Source organism: Sander vitreus, chromosome 21 (assembly GCF_031162955.1).
Source record: "Sander vitreus isolate 19-12246 chromosome 21, sanVit1, whole genome shotgun sequence".
In the NCBI taxonomy this organism is placed as follows: domain Eukaryota; kingdom Metazoa; phylum Chordata; class Actinopteri; order Perciformes; family Percidae; genus Sander; species Sander vitreus.
In genome coordinates this window covers 10,233,246-10,253,103 of record NC_135875.1, presented here as the reverse complement: position 1 = coordinate 10,253,103, position 19,858 = coordinate 10,233,246, and the positions used below count along the sequence as shown (strand labels likewise).

The following is a 19,858-nucleotide window of genomic DNA, read 5'->3' as shown; positions in this document are numbered from 1 at the left end:
TACTGATGCCAATAATGGATGGGATTAGAATTCCTTAAGGAACATACCGAAGCCAGCTCTGTCAGCTGGCCTTTACACTTCCTGCTGTCACATGCATGCAGTTGTCAGGTATCTTGGCTTAAGCAGTGCGCACGCCTGCTTCCTCTGTCTCAATACCTGTCATTCAGGAGCTTTTTGTCCTCCTGGTTTAGTGCACAAACCACAGTGGGAGAGTTTGAAAGCAACAACAGTCATGAGCGTTACCATCGAGGAGAGGGGCAGGCCGAACACCCAGGACTACAGGGTGTTTTTCAGTAAGTACAGCAGCTTGAATTTTAGTGTAGTAGTTGCTTGTTAATCAACTGTAATATCTGCATTGGCAAGTAGAGCTTTAAGAAGGTATCTCATACTTTTTGGTTCCTCATAATGTTGGATTTTTATTTATGCTAAAAAATGCATTACTCCTTTCCATAGAAAACTCTGAGGGCAAATACATCTCTCCGTTCCATGACATACCCATCTACGCAAATGAAGCAGAGGTGAGCATCATGTGTCAAGTTAATGCTGCAGTTTTTTTGTTTTTTTTGTAAGTAGAGCTTTATTTGTGCCGTTGTTGCTGGGGCTGTACTGTATACATGTTAAATACATTTTCTTGCAAGTCAATTGTTGTACACCTTCCATTAGTTTCAAAAGTACAATTATATACTCAAGCTGACCAGTCACATTAGGCCATGTTGTGAAAATCTGTGCTGCTTCTTTTGTATTGCATTTTTGTGCGTGTACCCTTTTTATTACCAATTACCAATTTGTCTTCAGTAGAGGTTTGTCCCTGTACCACCTGGCAAGCACAGTTAGTTTGCTACCTTAACTGACGTTTTTAACTTTAGTTAGGGAGAAATTAGTACTGTAGGCCCCTAACACACTACTCCATTAGGATTTGGTGAAAAAAGGTTCACTTCACAGATTCGAGAGAAGCCGTCGTTAATCCTGTTGTATGTGAAAAATAGTTTTTGTACAAACATGTACGGTATCTGTCCATCCGTTTTTAGAGTATTATATAAACATTATTTATGCCATTCCTTTCAGCATTCTTTAAGTTTTAGGTTTGTATGTAGTGTTGCAAAGCTTTGGCCTGTCTTTCAGTGTATAATCACTGTGACATAACTAAGATACGTTTCATTGAAATGTCTTTAAAAACAGGAAAGAAAATTCATCCTCAGTGTAACAAAACTGTGTTTCTGATCATCTTGCAGAATATCTTTCATGCCGTTGTGGAGGTTCCAAAATGGACAAATGCAAAGATGGAGGTATATAGGCCTATATGTATATTTTTTACATTCATATTTTGTATTTTTTATCAATGTAATAATTCATTATGTTAATACATGTTCCTCCTAATACTTCATAGATTAAGAATCTAAATGACATGATCTACAGGGATCCATGTTCCTACTTTGGTCATGGATATAAATTGTAATTGTCTTTACTTGTTACAATGCATAAGTGCTAAGAGATATTTTTAATATCAGGATTTGATACACAATGATGACTTTATTTTTGATTTAGTTGATTTTTTTAAAACTTTTTTTGTTAAATATGTTTTTTAATAATACAGTGATCACGATATGGGTCAGTTCTTCCTTCTGTTTTTAGTAAATTGATTGTAGCCGTGTTTGTCTGTTTCTCAGATTGCGACCAAAGATCCTCTCAATCCACTAAAACAAGACATGAAGAAGGGGAGTCTTCGGTATGTAGCGAATGTGTTTCCTCACAAAGGCTATATCTGGAACTATGGAGCTATTCCACAGGTAACTCCTACTCACGATATTCAAACAACAGGAAACCAGATTGTGTCTCATCAACATCAGACATGAGCATTCTCTTTTCACAGACATGGGAAGACCCCAACCACAAGGACAGCGACACAGGATGCTGTGGAGACAATGATCCTATTGATATATGTGACATAGGAAATAAGGTACAACTCTGATTAGGGGCTTTGAAGAGACAGATTTAAATTCAACTGTTTGCACCTTTTTTATTTTTTTTTATTTTTTTTAAACGCCTCTGATACTCAGGTGTGCTCTCGAGGAGAAATAATCAAAGTGAAGGTTTTGGGAACTCTGGCTTTGATCGATGAGGGTGAGACAGACTGGAAGGTCATTGTGATCAATATTGAGGACCCTGAAGCCGCCGACTTTAACGGTATAAATAACCTGCAAAAAGTTGCTGGCACTGCTGGAAAATCTTCCATCAGTTACAAGTTATTCTGAAATTTAGAGCTCATCATCGCCTTTGTTGTTGATCTGTTGCAGATATTGATGATGTAAGACGACTTAAGCCTGGATACCTGGAGGCAACTGTCGATTGGTTCAAAAGATACAAAGTCCCAGATGGGAAACCTGAAAACCAGTTTGCTTTCAACGGAGAGTTCAAGGACAGGGTACAGCTTTTACTACCTACCTAACTTATGATTGATTTAACTTTTTTTTTCCTATCTATATCTGGTCAGATTTGGCAAATTAATATACAGCTAACAAATTAAAACAATTGATATATTAACATAATGAAACATTTCTGAGGGAAAGTTAAATATGAAATGTTTTTCAGATTGCTTAATCATTTTTTGGAGCATATCTACTGTATGTTACCTGGTATATTGATGCTTTCTTGCAGTAAAGAGATGAAGAACATGTGTCTTTTGGTTATTGTGAATAAAAATTCTGTGTTTTCCAGGACTTTGCTATTAAAACAGTCAAGAGCACCAACGAGTTTTGGAAGGCACTGATTTCTAAGAGGACCAATGCTGGTGAATTAAATTGGTGTGTATTTATGCTCCGTTATGCAAACAGTATGCTATATGACGGTATATGTGACAAATGTTTGAATTAGTGATATTTCCTGTCGTAACATCCTTGAGATAACTATCAAGCAACGAGTGAAAGTTGACAGAACACAGATAAGAGTTGGAATTAACTACATTTTAATCCTGTTAGATAATATAACAAATACTGTAGCTGATCATTTAATGGACTGTTAAATACCTTCTTACTGCAGATTAAAAGAAAAACTTACATTGTGAATGCAATTGTTTTCTTTGTTTGATCTCTGTCTTGAATCAGCATGAACACTAGTGTCTCAGATAGTCCATTCTGCTGCTCTGCTGGGGACGCAGAGGCTGTGGTTAAGTCTGTAAGTCTGTTTTCAGTTTTAAATTCATGTAACCAGCTTAATCCATTGCTTAATGAGACTAGAGATGATAAACATAATAGCATTGCTGTACAACCTGCTAACACACAAAGCCCTCAGATAAAAGGAGAGGATCATTAGTGACTCCATGAATCATTTGGCAACATAAGGGTATTGGTTTTTAGTTCACCAACATTTCATGGCTTTCACATGTATACATACACCACGGTTTCTAATTTAATGAGTCCAAAATATCTAAACTGCACACATGTATTTTTTTCATGACCTCCAAGGTGCATCTGTTAAGCAAAAATAACAGCAATAATTCTTACAGGCATGTGCTTTTGGAGCCGAAGATCCCATTCCAAGTTCAGGTGGGCGTTTTGTACATTTATGCGTTTTATTGCAGCTATTCTATGTTGTTACTCGAAGATAATCACAAATACCCGATTTGTTTTTTTAGTCAACAAATGGTTCTACGATGAGAAGTAAGAGCAAAGTCCTGAGCAGAAGCATTTCGTCCTTCATTTCTTTCTTCATCATCTGATTTCAACACATCAAAGCAGTGCACAAACTGGATGGATTGGATTTATGTTTTAAAGTATGTCACCTTTACTTGCTTCTTCTTTGTTCAGACTTGAATGTCTAGTGCTGTCAGAACTGCTTGCTGTGTGATTGTGACACAATTACATTTTAAATATTGAATAGTAGCCTATAATTCCAGGCTTGACAGAACATAACAATAAACTACACTTAATCCCAGGGTGTTGTGTATTGTATTGATTATATTGCCAAAACTACATACTGTCATTATCACATTGACATGATGTTACCTACAGAATATGGATCAGTGCATAATGGTCCCCTGATGGGAATAAACAGAGAGTAAGACATCATGCTCTGCCTGTAATCTTTAAAAAATAAGACATACAATCTGTTGACTCCTCCATCCAATAATTCACGTGGACATCTAGGCCTACAACTAATTGCCCTACTGCCTATATGGGCAATTCCAATAAAGGATGTATTCAGTGTTCCTCAAATGTAATACATAACAGTACAAATTACTGGTTGCAATGGGGTGCTTTAGGCTGCAATTAAAGAATAAACAATAAGCTTCAATAAGCACTAGACACTAGTGTGATTAGCTAAACTGTTCTTATGCATCTAGCAGGATACAAACATTTTCTGTATGCTGAAATCATAGCTGCTCTGATTGTATTATGGTCTGCTTCATTAACTGCCTGATTTCACAAAACGTTCTAAACATGCTTAAAAGTAATATAGTTGAATGGTGCCTGGAATAAAGCTTTTTGATAAAATGAGCTACCATAATTAAAGGAGAAAATAATCGCCATATTCATCTATAATGAAAATAATTATTAGTTGCAGCCCTACACAAAATAGTTTTTTTTTTTTAAATAGCTCCACCTTAACTAAGTACAACAGTAAACAGTAAAATCCTGCTTTTACATTAATGCATGCATAATAATAGTAATAATCATATGATATAATATATAATAGTATAACAGCGAGGGGTCATTTTTCTGCATTTAGTACTTTAACTCTCAATACTTTAAGTACATTTTTCTAATTATACTTTATTTACAGTGTGGTATTAGTATTTTTACTTCAGTAAAGGATCTGAATACTTCCTCCGTCATTGGTACTGGTTGACCTGTTCCGCAAACCATCTGATGACGGCGCTAATGCACCACAATGAATGCCAAACGCCGATTTCCAAAACACGAAGAAGAAGCGGAAGTCTGATTGACTGTTTCCAAGGAGACCACCAATACTACTGAGTGCTGGGCTGCTGGTCAGTGCTGAGGGGTAAGTCAGTTAACGTTAAAGTTAGATAACAGTTTTGATCTAAAGACATATTGTGCGGTTGGCATCAGTTCATAATAGTCTTCGCACAGTCTGTACTCCTTTAAACGTTGTTGCCCTGACGCGCATGGACCTATGGATCGGACTCTAGAAAGTACCAGAGGTTTAACGTTAGCCAACATGCTAATGCTAGCTAACTAGCTAAGAAGCGTCATCCAACGTTAACCGTTATGTCAGTTCACTAGCTAGCACACTAAAACAAGCTAACCAACAGACACATGACTACAAATGCTTCAGTGTTTTTGATAGTTTGAACATTACGCTGGAACTGTAATTGCCATTTAACGACATAGCTAGCGGTGCTGTTAATAAGAAAGTAACGTTAGCTAACGTAGCTAGCTAGCTACCGATGACGGTGAAATAAACACAGGTGTTTGGATGCACTGGATCTAAATGATCTGTGAAGTTTTGTGAACATTAGCTATATTTAACTTAAAGGTAACTAGGTCGCCTCCTGCTACACATGTGGTCGCAGCTGTAGTGTCATGTCACAGCTATCAAGACCAGGGTATTAGAAACACATGTGTGATGTAATGTTATGCAATAACAGACCTTTCTCTTGGCAGACATGTTGACTTGTCATAGCAGGAAAAGTACAGGTCAAACTAATTTAGTTAACGATGGCTCCGTTCTATCAAGTGTTCCAGTAAGCCATGCCAGTGAGCCAACATGCACAATACCAGGCGCTCACCTAAATGGATTGCTGTCATTTTTAATGTAATCAATCACACCTGTGCTTTTCCTGCCAAAATGTCTGCTGTGGAAAAAGTCAAGTGTTCTGCAAATAAATACAACCTCATGTGAAAATGATCAGCTTTTGTATAAACTACTACTACTGGGTGTATGTTGACCCAATTCTATGTTTTTGCATTGTGTTGATATGTGTTTCTAATATTTTGTCTACTTAAATATAAATAGAAGCAAAAATATGCATTGTCAAGGCAGGTATTTCTGTTTTTCTGGCCACTCAGTGCAGTATTATCATGTAATAGTAATCTGACCTTTTTTCTTGTTTCAGTCAAAGACCGCCAAGATGTCATTTTTATTCGACTGGATCTACAGGGGTTTTAGTAATGTTTTACAGTTCTTAGGTAAGTACTGTGATTTTCTGCAACATTGTGAAAATGGTGGCAACGTTCTAGGTAGGGGGGGCTTAATCAAAATAATAATAAAACAACGTAATTTATAACCATGAAGCATTCTTTCTGAAATGTAGCCAGGGTAGTAAAAGTGTAAAGTACCCAGTTCCTCAGAACCAAACTCAAGTACAGTACTCGAGTAAGTGTTATTGTATTGGTTGTGTTCCACCCCCAGGGATTAAGTAGGATTTGGTTTTCACCCATGAAATTTGTAGGTCATTTCTGATGCACACAAATATTTCTTCCAGGTCTGTACAAAAAGTCAGGGAAGCTGGTTTTCCTGGGCCTGGACAATGCTGGTAAAACAACACTCCTACACATGTTGAAAGATGACCGACTTGGCCAACACGTGCCAACGCTGCATCCAAGTAAGGAGTGATTCAGATAATAGTGTGTCATCCTAGGTTCACATGTTAGAACAAAGATGAGTCACCTTGTTTGTATGTTTTCGTTAGGATTATAGCTCATATTATACCACATAGTATTGTAGTACAGGCTGTATATAGGGTACAGAAAATGGCCAAGTAATCGCTCTAATAAAAATGAATTTGATCTTCCTTTTCTCAAAGCTTCTGAAGAGCTGTCAATTGGTGGGATGACCTTTACTACATTTGATCTGGGGGGACATGTACAAGGTGAGGTCGTTCTCCACTTTTGCCAAACGTGACACACCGTAGAAATAAGTAGTTATCTCGGCCATTTGCTACAACAACAGGTTTTGGTGAAATATCACATTGTAAAGCAGGATTGGCTGCAAGGGCAGTTTATTCACAAACATTCACAAGCGTTCTCCTGGCTGACAGCTCGAAGAGTGTGGAAGAACTACCTGCCAGCTGTGAATGGAGTCGTCTTTCTTGTAGACTGTGCAGACCACGACAGACTCTCAGAATCCAAGACTGAACTCGATGTAAGATTAAACGTCACTGTTACAAGTTGTTTCCACCAGGCAGTACTGACTGCCTGTTAGATTGATAATGATTGTGCTGCCCTCGTATTTCCAGGCTCTCCTAGGGGATGAGACCATAGTCAATGTACCAGTGTTGGTGTTGGGTAATAAAATTGACCGCCCTGACGCCATCAGCGAAGGAGGACTGAGAGGAGCTTTTGCTCTTGATGGTCAAGTTACCGGAAAGGTAGGCGTGTCATAGACCCCGTCTATTAAGTCACAGAAATAATATGATCTCTGTATCCGTGTGTGGGCACATGTCCTGGCGCCTGCCTGATGACTGTCGTCCTCATTTATCCGTATTTGTTATCGACAGGGAAATGTCTCTTTGAAGGAGCTGAACGTCCGGCCGCTGGAGATTTTCATGTGCAGCGTGTTGAAAAGACAAGGCTACGGGGAAGGTTTCAGATGGTTATCACAGTACATCGACTGACACGCAGCACTGAAGCTTAACCGGAAGGGAGTTTCTTGACACATGTTTTTTATGAGACTTTGTCTCTTTGCCAGTGTCAATCAGCCCAAATTTCAAACTATACTATTATTAAGAGCTTATTCTTTTTAATGCTTTATTCCGGATTTAAAGGTTTCTATGCAAACTTTTAAAAGTGGTTCATGGTGAACTGTCTTACCTGTGTTATTAATGTGAGATTTAACTGAGTTGTCTAACTCCATGGCAAGTTAATTAGGTTACATCCAAAGGTTACATCATACCTTAATTACAATACACGAGCAGACATACATTATGCACGAATGTAGATACGTACACATTAGTTTTGCATTACTCAATATGGAATAACTAACCGCTCTAGTTGGAATTTATTAGGAAGCAAGTGATGAAAATGAAGGACTCGTGAGATTGTGTTGGGTAGCTTAATGCTTGTCTGACATCAAGTTTAGGTTTTAAAATCTATATAAACTAAATACAGAAGATTTATTTTAGTTTATTTAATCTCATGTCACGCAGCCACTGTCTTCAAAGCATATAGGCAAAGATGTATGCTAATGACTTTGGGTTTAGCAGGGAGAGAGATTGGATTTCAACAAAAGATATTTTCCATGCTGAGCACTGAGCCACAATAACATCATCCCCAATCCCCTTTAGAAACCAAAAAGGAGAAGAGATAGCATGTCCCACAAATAAAGGCAAAGATTCAATGATAATGATTTAAAGATGATGAGTAAACGGGAGTCTCATCACTGTGAATAATGTCTTCTCACTTTCAGTGTCTTGATGGAATTGGCTTGTTTATTTTTTGCATCTTTTCCTACGTGTTGATCCAAAGTGATGTTGCGTTGAAGGCAGCTAATTTAAAGTGCGTTAGAAATAAGTGTCGATTATCTTTGTCTTTTGGGTGTTCAGTACAGAACTCAAAGATAAAATGTTCATACTGAACTTTTATGACGTTCAATGGCTGCCCTTGCTTTATTATGTCATGAAGGCTGTAATAATGCATTGCACTTAAAATGTCGGCAAGCAATAAAGTAGAATGACCAACTGTACTGTAGCAGAGACAATCTTACTCCTCTGTATTTGAGAGTAGGAAATAATGTACGTAGTTCTGAGACTGTTAATTGAAATTCATCAATTTTGTTATTTATCCATTTAATCTAGAGCCTGAGCAATATATCCACATGTAGGCTGCGCAACAGGGTTGAAGTGCTGCATGTACTTTTTGACTATCTAAAAAGATATGAGAGTGCACTTGCAAAACGTTAAATGTGCTAACCTGTAAATTAATATTCTAATCTCATTCTTGATGTTTGAGTCCGTGCATGTTAATGTGCATACATTCTTACAATGGCCTGTGCAAATTTTAGAAGCTGATAATAGATCATGGGAAACATAGACGTTTGATCATTGTACCCCATTTACTGTTTCCTGCATCCTATGTTTACAGGGTAAGATTTTGAATATTCTGCTTATAAATATATGCAGGGATGTTTGTGACTGAGATAAAAAAAAAAAAAGATAAATATGAAACAGATTTTTTTTTTTTTTTACAGGGAATCTTGAGTGTTTACTGAGACACAGTACGCATGTAAAGAAACTACTTTTCCTTTGAACAGTGTTGTGTACCAGTCTCTTAACTCCTTGTAAATTATGTATATTACAGATGTAAATGTTTGTACAGTAACTGCCTATTAGCTGACACTAATAAATCACTGGAGCTATTTATAGCTGATTGACTTAAAATAATATTTACAGCGATTATCTGTGTGAATAGTTTCAACTTGAATGACAACATGCATACATAAAGATAGATCTATTTGATGAGTGGTTAACACCTTTTAATAAAAACAACTTTTCTTTTGGACTCAACTTACACCGTGTTATTTTTGTTTATAACTAACTAATTAAAACCACACACTTGTAGTCCTTGTTAAGATAAAAAAAATATATATATATATATCTGTATATTAGTTTTAGGGAGGCATTTAGTCTCTTATAGAGGTTTTAAAAAAACAGGTTAAGGGGTACTTGTTCGTTATAAATGATACCAGAGATATATCTCAAGATAACCCCATTGACAGAAGATCCAGACATCAGAGGTGGAAGGTGACCAATACTTAAGTCCGCTATAAAGATATAACAAGATATTTGTTTTCACTTTGACATGAAAGTATAAAAATACAAATTACATTCTCTGTGATTTAATGTTGTAAAAACATTGCAAGGCAGTGAATTTTTCTATAGGCGCTGTATCTTATGCGTTGTCTTAGTAGCCTATCTGTCGACCAATGTGAAGCCAGAAGGCTGTACAGCAATCTTGGGAGTTCTTTTAGATTCAGACCAGTCATTGGATGCTCATGTAACTCAAGTTATGCAACCATGTTTTGTTTTGACACATCACGGATATTTTCCTTTCATTCTCAGACATGGAGAAAGTCGTTGATGCTTTTATCTCCAGGCTTAATTATTGTGATTTGCTTTATTGTAATATCAAACCAACTGCAGCTATTGCAGAGTGCTGCTTCCAGGCTTTTAACACTCTCCATGAGAAGTGACCTCACTACACAAATCCCTGCTGCCCTTCACTGGCTGCCTGTCAGCGTTAGAAATGATTTTTAAGATTTTACTGCTGCAAATAGCTCATCATATAGGCTACTTTGGAACTATTGAATCCAGGACTTTAACTTGTGACTGTAGAATTGCTAAATGCACTTAAACAAACCAGCACAGATCCATTCATAGCTAATTTGATCATCCATTTGCCCTCTGACAGTGCTGTCTCTCACAATATGGTCATTTAGTGGTATGCAATTTGGCAACCACTCCACTGTAATGTGTTCTTTTAGCATGAGGTGGCAGCTGAGCACCAGAATATCCCCATGTGTTCGTCAGAGATTGAACTGAGAGGAGACTGCAGCTTTCATCTTCTTGTTTTTATTCCACTGCAGGCCCCATGATTGTAGATGATGATGAAATTGTATTTATTTAGTGCCTTGTAATCACGGGCTGTAACTGGCCTTAGCTGTAATAATCTTCAGTTCTCAGTGTTTACACACCAGGTGGGGGACCTAAAGGTCATGAGAAAGTAGTTCTGTGCTCCAAAATATTCATATTTACACACCTAGCTTAGTTTTTATAGGCAAAGTACTCCATGTAAGGTAGGCTGGGGTGCAGTTCATTTATGCTCAAAATCTCTTTTTAGCTCACAAGCCCAGTGTTCCTTGTGTGACTTGGTGGTACAGTAGCCACACATTGAATTGCATTTCTCTAGATGATAATAGTTGGAAAAGATTGAAGTAGACATCCAATTTGGCTCCATTGCCTTTATTAGTAAAGTGCTCAGCCTAGAAGTACATTCTTATTTACTAACATGCAATACTAAAAACAACCAAATGGCTGGCCTAATAGCATGAATGAAGACATGGCAACAGTATTCTCATAGAAAAAAAAATACAATGTGAATTCAAGTATACACACAGAACTTCAAGTAATGCACACCATTTTTTTTTTTTACAAACATAAAGTACAGTTTTTCAAGTTGCAAACTCAGAATGAAAGATAGTAGTGGCACATTCTTTGACATGATTTCAGAGTTAGTGACTCGTGGTTTCTACTGTAGGTGCAGTTTGGGCCATTAAAGTACATTCTACAGGTTATAATTAAAGTAATCTAACTGGAAATGTAGGTCCTGTATAGTTGTGTGTTTCCACTTAATGTGTAAAGCATGTACATTTAAAAACTGCTATGAGCTGTGGTGTACCTTTATCATAAAGGTAGCTTGAAACCGGAGTAACCTGAAATCCTCGAAGCTAGCTTCACAGATCCTTTACACTGGATTTATATACAGAATCAGTTTGGAAATACATTACCACATTACACTGATCTGCTGTAACAGAATATTAACATTTTGGGAAATATGCTTATTTGCAATCTATTTCGAGATAGATGAGAAGATAAATACTTATCTTTGTCTGTACCATAAATATGAAGCTACAATCAGGAGATGATTAACTTAGCTACGCTCATAGCTGCAATAACTGATTTGGTTGGCCACTGGAGGGCAGCGGAAACAAGTTGTGAACACAACTGTGACATACCATTAACTAAAGACAAAAAAATAAGCTATTCTGGCTCTTTCCAAAGTCAACAAAATCCACCTACCAGCACCTCTAAAGCTAATTGAAACCCCCTGTACTGTACTTTAAACCGTACAAAAACTGTAAAAACAATTAGCGTTTTTACAGGATGTTATGTGCCGGTCTATTTCTTTTTCTGGTGCAGTGACTTCCTGGATAGTCCGGCATATAATAACCCAACATGTTGTTGTTATACTGTGGTTTTTGTAGAGATAAATAAAAAAACAACATGATATAATATGTTATTTAGTGAGCTTTAGAAGTTAAGTTCTGATTTTGTTCTATCTTTAGACAGAGCCAACTGTTTCCCAGTGTCCAGTCGTTACGCTAAGCTAAGCTAAGCTAACCGTCTCATTGCTCTAGCTTCATATACTGTATTTAACAGTGGTATCGAGCTTCTTATAAAACTCTTGGAAAGAAAGCAAAAAAAGCATGTTCCCCAAAATGTCGAACTATTCCTTTAAATTCTGATCTCTAGTCCTTCCAGTGGGACGGCGGCTCTAATACTCAAGCAATTGTTCACACAATACAAAATTACTGGTAATCTCTATATGCATAGATGGCGGTCGGACAACTTAGGAATTCTGATGGACTACCTATGGCGCAGCAGTCAGTGGTTCCTGCTTTTCAGGACGGCAAAACAAAAAGCTCTGTTGCTCAAAAAACAGAGACAAGAGTATGAAGCAATTACACATATCTAAGACAAAAACTGGTCATCGTCTTATCCCTGGACCTGCCCAGCACCACGTATCCCACCAGGATGATACACAACTCCATGCCTTCCAGATCTGGTCCCAAAATCTTTTGCTGTGAGAAGAGAGCCATCCCTGTAGATTTTCAGGCCAGCGGCTGTGACTCGGCTCTCCGCGTGGGGTCAGACAGTTCTACCAGATGTATCCTCCATCGTCCGCCTCGCCCTCCTCCTCTTCCTCCTCTTCCGCCTCCTCTCCGGTGTCCTCTGCCTCTTTCTCCTCTTCGTCCTCCCATCCCACTCCACTCCCAAAATCTCCAGAATATCCCGCCACTTCATCTGGAAAATGATAAATTCATGAGGGATGATTTTGTGTTAATACTGAAACAATTAGTTGTCTGACGGATAATTATCAAGCCAAAATGCCAAACATTAGCTTGTTTTAGCCTCTCACACGTGAAGGATTTCTGCTCGTCAATAGTATATATATGATTGTAAACTGAACAGCGGGTTCGGGTTTAACGTGCCCATATTATGAAAAAATCATTTTTTCTGGGATTTGGGGTGTTATTTTGTGTCTCTGGTGGTCCACACGCATACAAACTTGGAAAAAAACCATCCATGCTGTTTTGAGTGAGATACAGGTTTCTGAAAGTATTCTGCCTTCAGTCTCCGGGTGAGCGGGTCAAAATCATCAGGGTCGTCTACGTCGTCGGCTGAAACATTTGGTGTGTGCTAACCACTTTAGCTAATACCACATAGTAGCTAGCTGTTTCTCCAACTTTAGTCAGTACAAGGCAGGATTAGCCGGGAGACGTCTTCTAAACGAGAGCGCACTTCCAACTTTGCGTGGAATACCTGCAGACAAGGGGCATGTAAGTATTTCTATAGTGTTGTAGCAGTGTTTTGCCATTGAGAACGAGGTGGCTAACCGCTAGCAGTGCTAGCTTCTAGCTAGTAGTCCTTACCTAGCTACTGCGCATGTGCGACTCCCAACAACGATGGAATAGAAGTGAGATGCCTCACTCTGTAGCTAAAACAGAGAGCTCAACACACAGGGTGAAAAGACGAGATGCAGCAATGTGCAGTACAACAAAAATATGGTGTTTTAAAAAAAAATTAAACCATGTAAACCTATTCTGGTACAACCTCAAAATACAATTATGAACCTGAAAATGAGCATAATATGGGCACTTTAAGACTCGGAGGGGAAAAAACAAAACAGGGATTTGAAGAAGTCACCTTGGGCTTTAATAACTTGTGATGAGCATTTTTCACTATTTTCTGACATTTTATAGACTTAACAATTAATTGATTAATCAAAAGAATAACTGACTGAGATCCAACATGAGGATTTGAATGTGTGTAGCTGTTATCCTCCCTCCTTTTTATTGTTCTTTATGTTCTTAAAAGAAGTGAAAAAAAAAAACTGCAAATGTTGTAAGAATATTACAATCTGTTGCCTATAGAAATCCATTTTCTAAAAGTAAGTGTCTGTATTATTAAATATGAAAAACTGAGGCAGTTCAGTGTACTAAAATCAAGAAAAACTCAACCTTGATTAAAAGATAAAATACTGCACTGTTAAATATTTCCATGTTTTGAGAAAATTCGACTTCAAGGACTAGAGACAGAAAATTACTTCATGAGAAGCTTTTCTTGCTGTGTACAGTGTGAGAAATATCTATTTGCCTAATTACCGCAGTCGGGGTTGCCATGGATTCTGGTGCCCATCATCTCTCCACCATGCTGGTCGACGCACCAGCACTCCCCTCGGCTTTGGTCGCACTGCACTTTCCTGTAGTAGCCGTCTTCATCGCAGCTGGGAATGTACATCCCTGCAAGGACACGCACATGCCTAGTTGTTAAATATTTATACCCTTAGCAGCACACAGCTAATGCTGATGCCTGAGATGACTGCAGAATAAACGGGAATGCCAGCACGCCTTTGTGAACCTGTAATAAAACCATTCGTCAGGATAGAGAGGCAGATTCTTTGCCCGAGAATACCACAGAGATAGAGAAATCTTCCCTGTTTGTTTTACACAAGCTGGTGGATGTGATTTCATGCAGTATGTTGGCAGAGTTGTTTCCTTATGCTGTGAGAGTGGCGTATAAAAATGTAGTGACAGCCTCTGTGACAGAGCTCCTCTGTTTCAGCCTCCCTCGGGACACTCTTGTCAAACCCAAAGTGAAGTTCTCTAACAAGCATCACTACCGAAACCCCCCCCCCCCCCCTCCCCCTTCACTACCGTGAAAACTAGAGAAAACACAAGCAATGAGACAAGTGGGCCTCAGGGATGGACGAACATTTCTCTGGGTTTGGAACTGAAGAGTAAAACACAGCTGTGTTGCATGCTGGGTAGATACTGGAGTTTCTCAGGGAGCCAAACGGACGAGTTTTCCTTGATCTTTCCCAAAGCCAGCACTGCCCTCTAATCCCCTCCCCCCCCCCAGGCTGATTAGGACCTAATCCGAGGCATGCACTTGTGATATCTTGAATGGGCCTCCTCAAGCTTCTCGCCTGTTGCTCCAGGCCTTATTACCTAAGTACACCTAGAGACACACAGCAGTTAGCTGGTGCACTTCATGGCTAACTACATTGTTTTCACGGCGTTGTGTGGCTTTGAAAGGATCTGAAGAGAGTCAGTGGTAATTCCCTGTCCAAATGGTGTTGCTATGCAAGTGCAGTGTTTTAAATCAAATATATCTTGAACTTCACAGTACTGCTTCGATAAATGATTAATTTACCGGGCTTCTTCTTGGCCGCCTCCTGCACTTGGATCCTCTCCAGCTCGGCGAGGCACGGTGGCTCTATGAGAATCAAACAAGAAAAGTGATGACGGACGATACCTAAAACTGCTATCCCCAAACTTTATCTCAATCAATGCTCTTCATAATTACACTTTTTTTTTGTTGCCCATATTGATTTGTTTAAGAAGTCTTATATTTCATTCCCTCAGAGCCTGATCGATCATCAAGAGCTTAGGAGAAAGAACATATGGATGTAGTCTGAGAATGACAAGGAAATGGGCTGAACCGTAGAAATAGAAACAAAGAAGAAAAAGACACTTTGTATTTACCCCCAAGGTGATAACTTTTCCCTAGTACAGTTTGTATTTGTAGATTTTCACAACATTTCTATTGTGCTTGCACAAAACTAGATGTCCACAGAGCATTATCAGTGCTTTCAAATCATTATCAAAAATCCATTATCACTTAATGGTTTATAAATAGCTAGTCAGTCAGTAATCAGCTAGCTAAATCAGCTAGTAATGAAATAATGATCAGGGAGTCAGTGTAATCTATTGCATGCAGGTTAAATGCCTGATCGGTAGAGGTTACTACCAGAAATATCCTGTATATGTTTAGTAAAGGTCAAATGGTGCAGATGTTGCAAATGAGCACAGCTGAAAAAGCACTGCGGTTGTAGGTAGCTCAATGGTGTTTTAAGCCCCCCAACGTCGACTTCAAGGCACCTAACCCTAACCATTGCCTAATCCTAGTGCCTTCCAGGCAGCGCTGCCTGGAAGATGACGTTGGGGGCTTAAAACACCAAACACCTTGTAGGTAACATCCATAGAGACACATCATAAGACAACAGTTACTACAAAAATATGTTAAAGCTTGAATAGCCTACTTTAAATGGCTGGGGACTTTTAAATAGTGACTCTGAGTATTTTTTCCTTTTTTTCTACTGCTATACTTACATGCTTTATTGTTTTCTTATTGCATCTTATAATACTTAATACTATATTATAATACTAAGACCAATACTTAGACTGATGGACTAAATGTTTTGGGACCACTTAGGTAGGGTTAGGGTAGTTATGGTTTCTTCTTTTTGTGTAGGTTGTAAATGTATAATTATTGTATATATATTATTGTAATATATAATACATGTTTACTTTTTTATCCAAACAATATGATTGTATTTATAATGTGTATTATTTGCTAGTGTCTGGGCCATAAAGAAAGACTTGACTTTCTATTCAGCATAAAGTGATTCTGGCAAACTGTCAGATGACTCAGATAAAAGAGGTGTTGCCCAGATTGTTCTCAGCAGGGGGGGGGGAGCAACAGGCAACCAAAATGTGCTTTTGAAGATGTTGATTAGGCTGAAAAATCCTGCTTTGAAATAACAGCCTGTAGGCTCTCAGACTTGGTTAAAGGAATAATTCGCCAATTTGGGAAATACGTGGCTCATTCACTTTCTTGTAGGCAGAAAGTGCTCATTAATACCACTTTCATATCTGTGTGATAAATATGGAGTTAGAGCCAGGAGGTGATTAGTTTAGAAGAAACAGCTAGCCTGGCTACCAGCACGTCTAAAGGTCACTAATTAACGAGATGTATCTACTTTGTTAGAGCTGTACACAAAAAGAAATGTAAAAATGGCTGTAAAAAGTGAATAAGCATATTTCCCAAAATATCAAACTATTCCTCTGTTACTTCCCTTGTATCAAAGTACAAATACATACAATAGTACAGTACCAGTCAAATTTCTCATTCACTTGAATGGGAAAGCGGGTCCAAACTTTTGACTGGTAATATGTAATATGTGTCACATTTCAATGTCTTCAGAAATGTTGATGATTAATTTTTAAAGATGTTTATCCCCTTTCATAGCAACCATAGCAGGGGCTTGTTTTGCCGTTCAGTGGTGGAATAAAGTGACATCATTGCATACCCTCGATTTTCCCTGTGATGTAACTTTGCTATTATTTCACCCATTACGAGATTTGACCCAAAATAAACTAAGCTCCGTCGTGGAGATCCCTTCACTCACTTTCTCTCCAGAAGCAGAGGCACCACTCTGCCGTAGAGACCTTTCCATCCTTGTAGCTGTCGCAAGAGTTGAAGAAAGGTCGGATGCAGACCTCGTACTTGTCCAGGTTAATAGCAGCTAGCTCAGCTTGGTCCAAGTACAAGTCGCTATTGGTGTCTAGCCTTGAGAACATCCAGCCAATGGAGTCCTTGCAGCTGGCTACAAGGCTCTTGTCCAGCGCTGTCAGAAATAATTTGCAATAACACTTTAGTTTCTTTCTGTTTATACTACATTTCTTTGCACAGACAATTGAGTTGTAAGTTTGAGAATAAAGCCGCTTTGTAAGTTTCTAACCTGAAGCGGTACCAGCTCCGAGCTTGCCAGAGTTATTCTGCTTCGCATTTCCATGAAGGAGTTGGAACCAGTCTCTCAGGCGGTCGCCCAGGTCTGCCAGGTCCTGGCCGGTGCAGCTGTCTGAGGGAACAAAAAAAGGGAATCCGAGCATTCAGTACTTTGGCTGACACTCAACAGCTATCTGACTCACCTTCCCAAAAGACAGGCTTCCAATTGCTTTTACTGATGTACAGTGAACAGAATCAAAGGCATACATTTCCCTCACTGTCGAGGTGTACTGTTCATGCTGTCATTTACAAGTGTATGATCTGCTACTTAAAGAAAAAAATATTTTGCAATTTACTCTCCGGCAGGAAATTGCTGTAGAAATCAACTTTCCGTTTCAGGCTAAGCACTTATTCCAGTCTAATGATGAAAAACAGGAGTAACATTTCATCCTTTTGATCAATTGGCATTTTTACATGCCCGAGAGCTTGGGCAATCAATACTGTTTGTCTGCAATGATAGATAGTGTATACTCTAAATAATATATCACTACATGATTGAAAGAGCAGTTTAACCACATTGGGGGATATTTGACTAACAGTAATCTCTGAAATTGGTAGTGAGTATTGATCCCAAATGTGGAGCATTGGGTTGATTGGTCCTATCCTACTGACAGCATGCTGTGCGTGGTGCATTATAGCTTTCTTTTCTTTTTTTTGTTGAAACCTTGACTCATGAAAGGGATGACAGTGATGCAGACAGGGAGGTGTGAATCCCGAAATTAAGATGCATAAATAGAAAAAGGTGAAGAAAAGGCCACTTGCCACGTTTCGTGTCAGTATTTGTGAGGGTAAGGGAGGCAGTGGCACAGGGGCAAAAGCCAGCACACATGATGCTCAGCTCTTTGCCTGTGAGGCAGGCCTGCTGCTCCAGCTTACACTGTAAGGAGAAAGCGAGAGACGGTTAAAATATTTATGGAGGTGACCGCAGGAAAAAGAGATTGTTCATTGAGATGAGACACTGCACTTAGAGAAAGGCATCAAGAATGAGCTGTCATTTTCCGGCGTCTTCTCATGCAAGGTTAAAATTAAAAACTATACATAAATCAATATAGAGTCCTGGCAGCGGCCGGTGTACGATGATGCCGCTCTAAACAACGTCAGTCATTAATCATACGGCCACGTTGAGCCGGTGCACTTGTCCTCCCGCGAGCAGTGATGAACTGTGTTGCCCTGCTGCGTCCACGTATATGTCAGCGCAGCAGGAAACAGCTCTTGACTGCCCTCCTCTCATTATTTAAAACGGTGACATGGGCACTTTCCATTTCTTCTCAGGGATTTTATGGTGGCAGAATCCAGTAATAAAGCAAAAGAAAAATGATCCAGGTAAAGCGTAGAGTGCTTTTAGAGAGAGATGCTGGTGCAGAATATTTTTCTTTTACCTCAGAGGCGTAGTTGTGTCCATCAGAGCCACATACAGGTGAGGAGGCAGCAACAGGACAAGGCTTGCAGCTGCTTTCATGGGCCTCCAGCTGCCCTGACTGTTTTACTCTGAACATGACAAGAAAAAAAGGAAACGTTAAAATGTCTGTCCAACCAAATTACAGAAAAAAAGAAGCATTTTCTGACTTACCTCTACCTCTAGTGGTATCTAACAATTCATATAGTTTCATTTCCCCAGGTTTTTTAGGATATCTGTCACTGAGATGCCAGCCCAATACAACAAGAAAGAAGAAGAGTCTACAGACACGCTAGCAACTCTGTGAGGCTGTACTTGGGCATGGTGTTGCTTTGAGCTTAATGCTAACGTCAGCATGCTAATGTGCTCATATTGACAATGCTAAGACCTGCTAAACATCAGCAGATATAACATTTACCAATACCAATGTAACCATCTTCAGCGTGTTAGCATGCTAACATTTGCTAACTGGCAACACAAAGTACAGCTCAGGCTGATAGGAGTGTTATTAGCTTTGAGGGTATTTGGTCAGTAAGCAACATTTTTATCTGATGATAGTGCTAGAGGAAAAGTGAGGGCATCATCAAATTCAGGAAAAGATTCCTCCTTTGGGGACCTAAATGTCTGTACAAAATCTCATGGTAATCCATACAATAGTCGTTAAGATATTTAAGTCAAAATGACCAACATTGCCTTTCCTAGATTGATTATGCTAGTGTGGCTAAAAGCTCAAAAGTAACATCTCTTTCCAGAGTAACAGATAATGCCTGCCTGTCATCCTCTGTGGTCGAATGAAATGCCCACAGACACCAGGAGAGCTGAGTCACTGCTCAGAAACTCACATAGTGACACCACACTAACTTATGTCTTAT

At 38.9% G+C, this 19,858-nt stretch overlaps 3 protein-coding genes across 3 annotated transcripts in view; 2 read left to right on the top strand and 1 right to left on the bottom strand.

Moving 5' to 3' along the window:
- Positions 1-198: 198 nt before the first annotated feature.
- On the top strand, positions 199-3,924 carry ppa1a (inorganic pyrophosphatase 1a). The gene is made up of 11 exons (XM_078279250.1): positions 199-293; positions 454-518; positions 1,233-1,286; positions 1,668-1,787; positions 1,871-1,957; positions 2,058-2,184; positions 2,295-2,422; positions 2,716-2,801; positions 3,102-3,171; positions 3,503-3,542; positions 3,632-3,924. Exons 1-11 carry the CDS (start codon positions 233-235, stop codon positions 3,658-3,660), a joined length of 867 nt encoding a protein of 288 aa, XP_078135376.1. The 5' UTR covers positions 199-232; the 3' UTR covers positions 3,661-3,924.
- A 990-nt stretch (positions 3,925-4,914) lies between these two features.
- Positions 4,915-9,463, top strand: sar1aa (secretion associated, Ras related GTPase 1Aa). Its single transcript, XM_078279674.1, has 7 exons — positions 4,915-5,001; positions 6,077-6,149; positions 6,446-6,565; positions 6,767-6,832; positions 7,001-7,104; positions 7,199-7,330; positions 7,460-9,463. The coding sequence occupies exons 2-7, from the start codon at positions 6,092-6,094 to the stop codon at positions 7,574-7,576; spliced, it is 597 nt and encodes a 198-aa protein (XP_078135800.1). The 5' UTR covers positions 4,915-5,001; positions 6,077-6,091; the 3' UTR covers positions 7,577-9,463.
- Positions 9,464-10,908: 1,445 nt separating this feature from the next.
- LOC144535868 (testican-2) overlaps positions 10,909-19,858 on the bottom strand; it is a 51,912-nt gene continuing 42,962 nt past the window's right edge. The window contains exons 6-12 of the mRNA XM_078278614.1: positions 18,970-19,078; positions 18,353-18,467; positions 17,544-17,663; positions 17,211-17,429; positions 15,173-15,235; positions 14,122-14,259; positions 10,909-12,760 (exon numbers count right to left, since the gene is read on the bottom strand). Coding sequence (XP_078134740.1) covers positions 12,615-12,760; positions 14,122-14,259; positions 15,173-15,235; positions 17,211-17,429; positions 17,544-17,663; positions 18,353-18,467; positions 18,970-19,078 — 910 coding nt within the window. The 3' untranslated portion in view covers positions 10,909-12,614. The remainder of the gene's footprint in view (positions 12,761-14,121; positions 14,260-15,172; positions 15,236-17,210; positions 17,430-17,543; positions 17,664-18,352; positions 18,468-18,969; positions 19,079-19,858) is intronic.

Coding starts and splice junctions, on each gene's coding strand:
- sar1aa (XM_078279674.1), top strand. CDS start 6,092: ATGTCATTTTTATTCGACTGGATCTACAGGGGTTTTAGTAATGTTTTA. Junction 6,833..7,000: donor TCTGGGGGGACATGTACAAG/GTGAGGTCGTTC, acceptor CCTGGCTGACAG/CTCGAAGAGTGTGGAAGAAC. Junction 7,105..7,198: donor AATCCAAGACTGAACTCGAT/GTAAGATTAAAC, acceptor TCGTATTTCCAG/GCTCTCCTAGGGGATGAGAC.
- ppa1a (XM_078279250.1), top strand. CDS start 233: ATGAGCGTTACCATCGAGGAGAGGGGCAGGCCGAACACCCAGGACTAC. Junction 1,287..1,667: donor GGACAAATGCAAAGATGGAG/GTATATAGGCCT, acceptor TCTGTTTCTCAG/ATTGCGACCAAAGATCCTCT. Junction 2,185..2,294: donor TGAAGCCGCCGACTTTAACG/GTATAAATAACC, acceptor GATCTGTTGCAG/ATATTGATGATGTAAGACGA.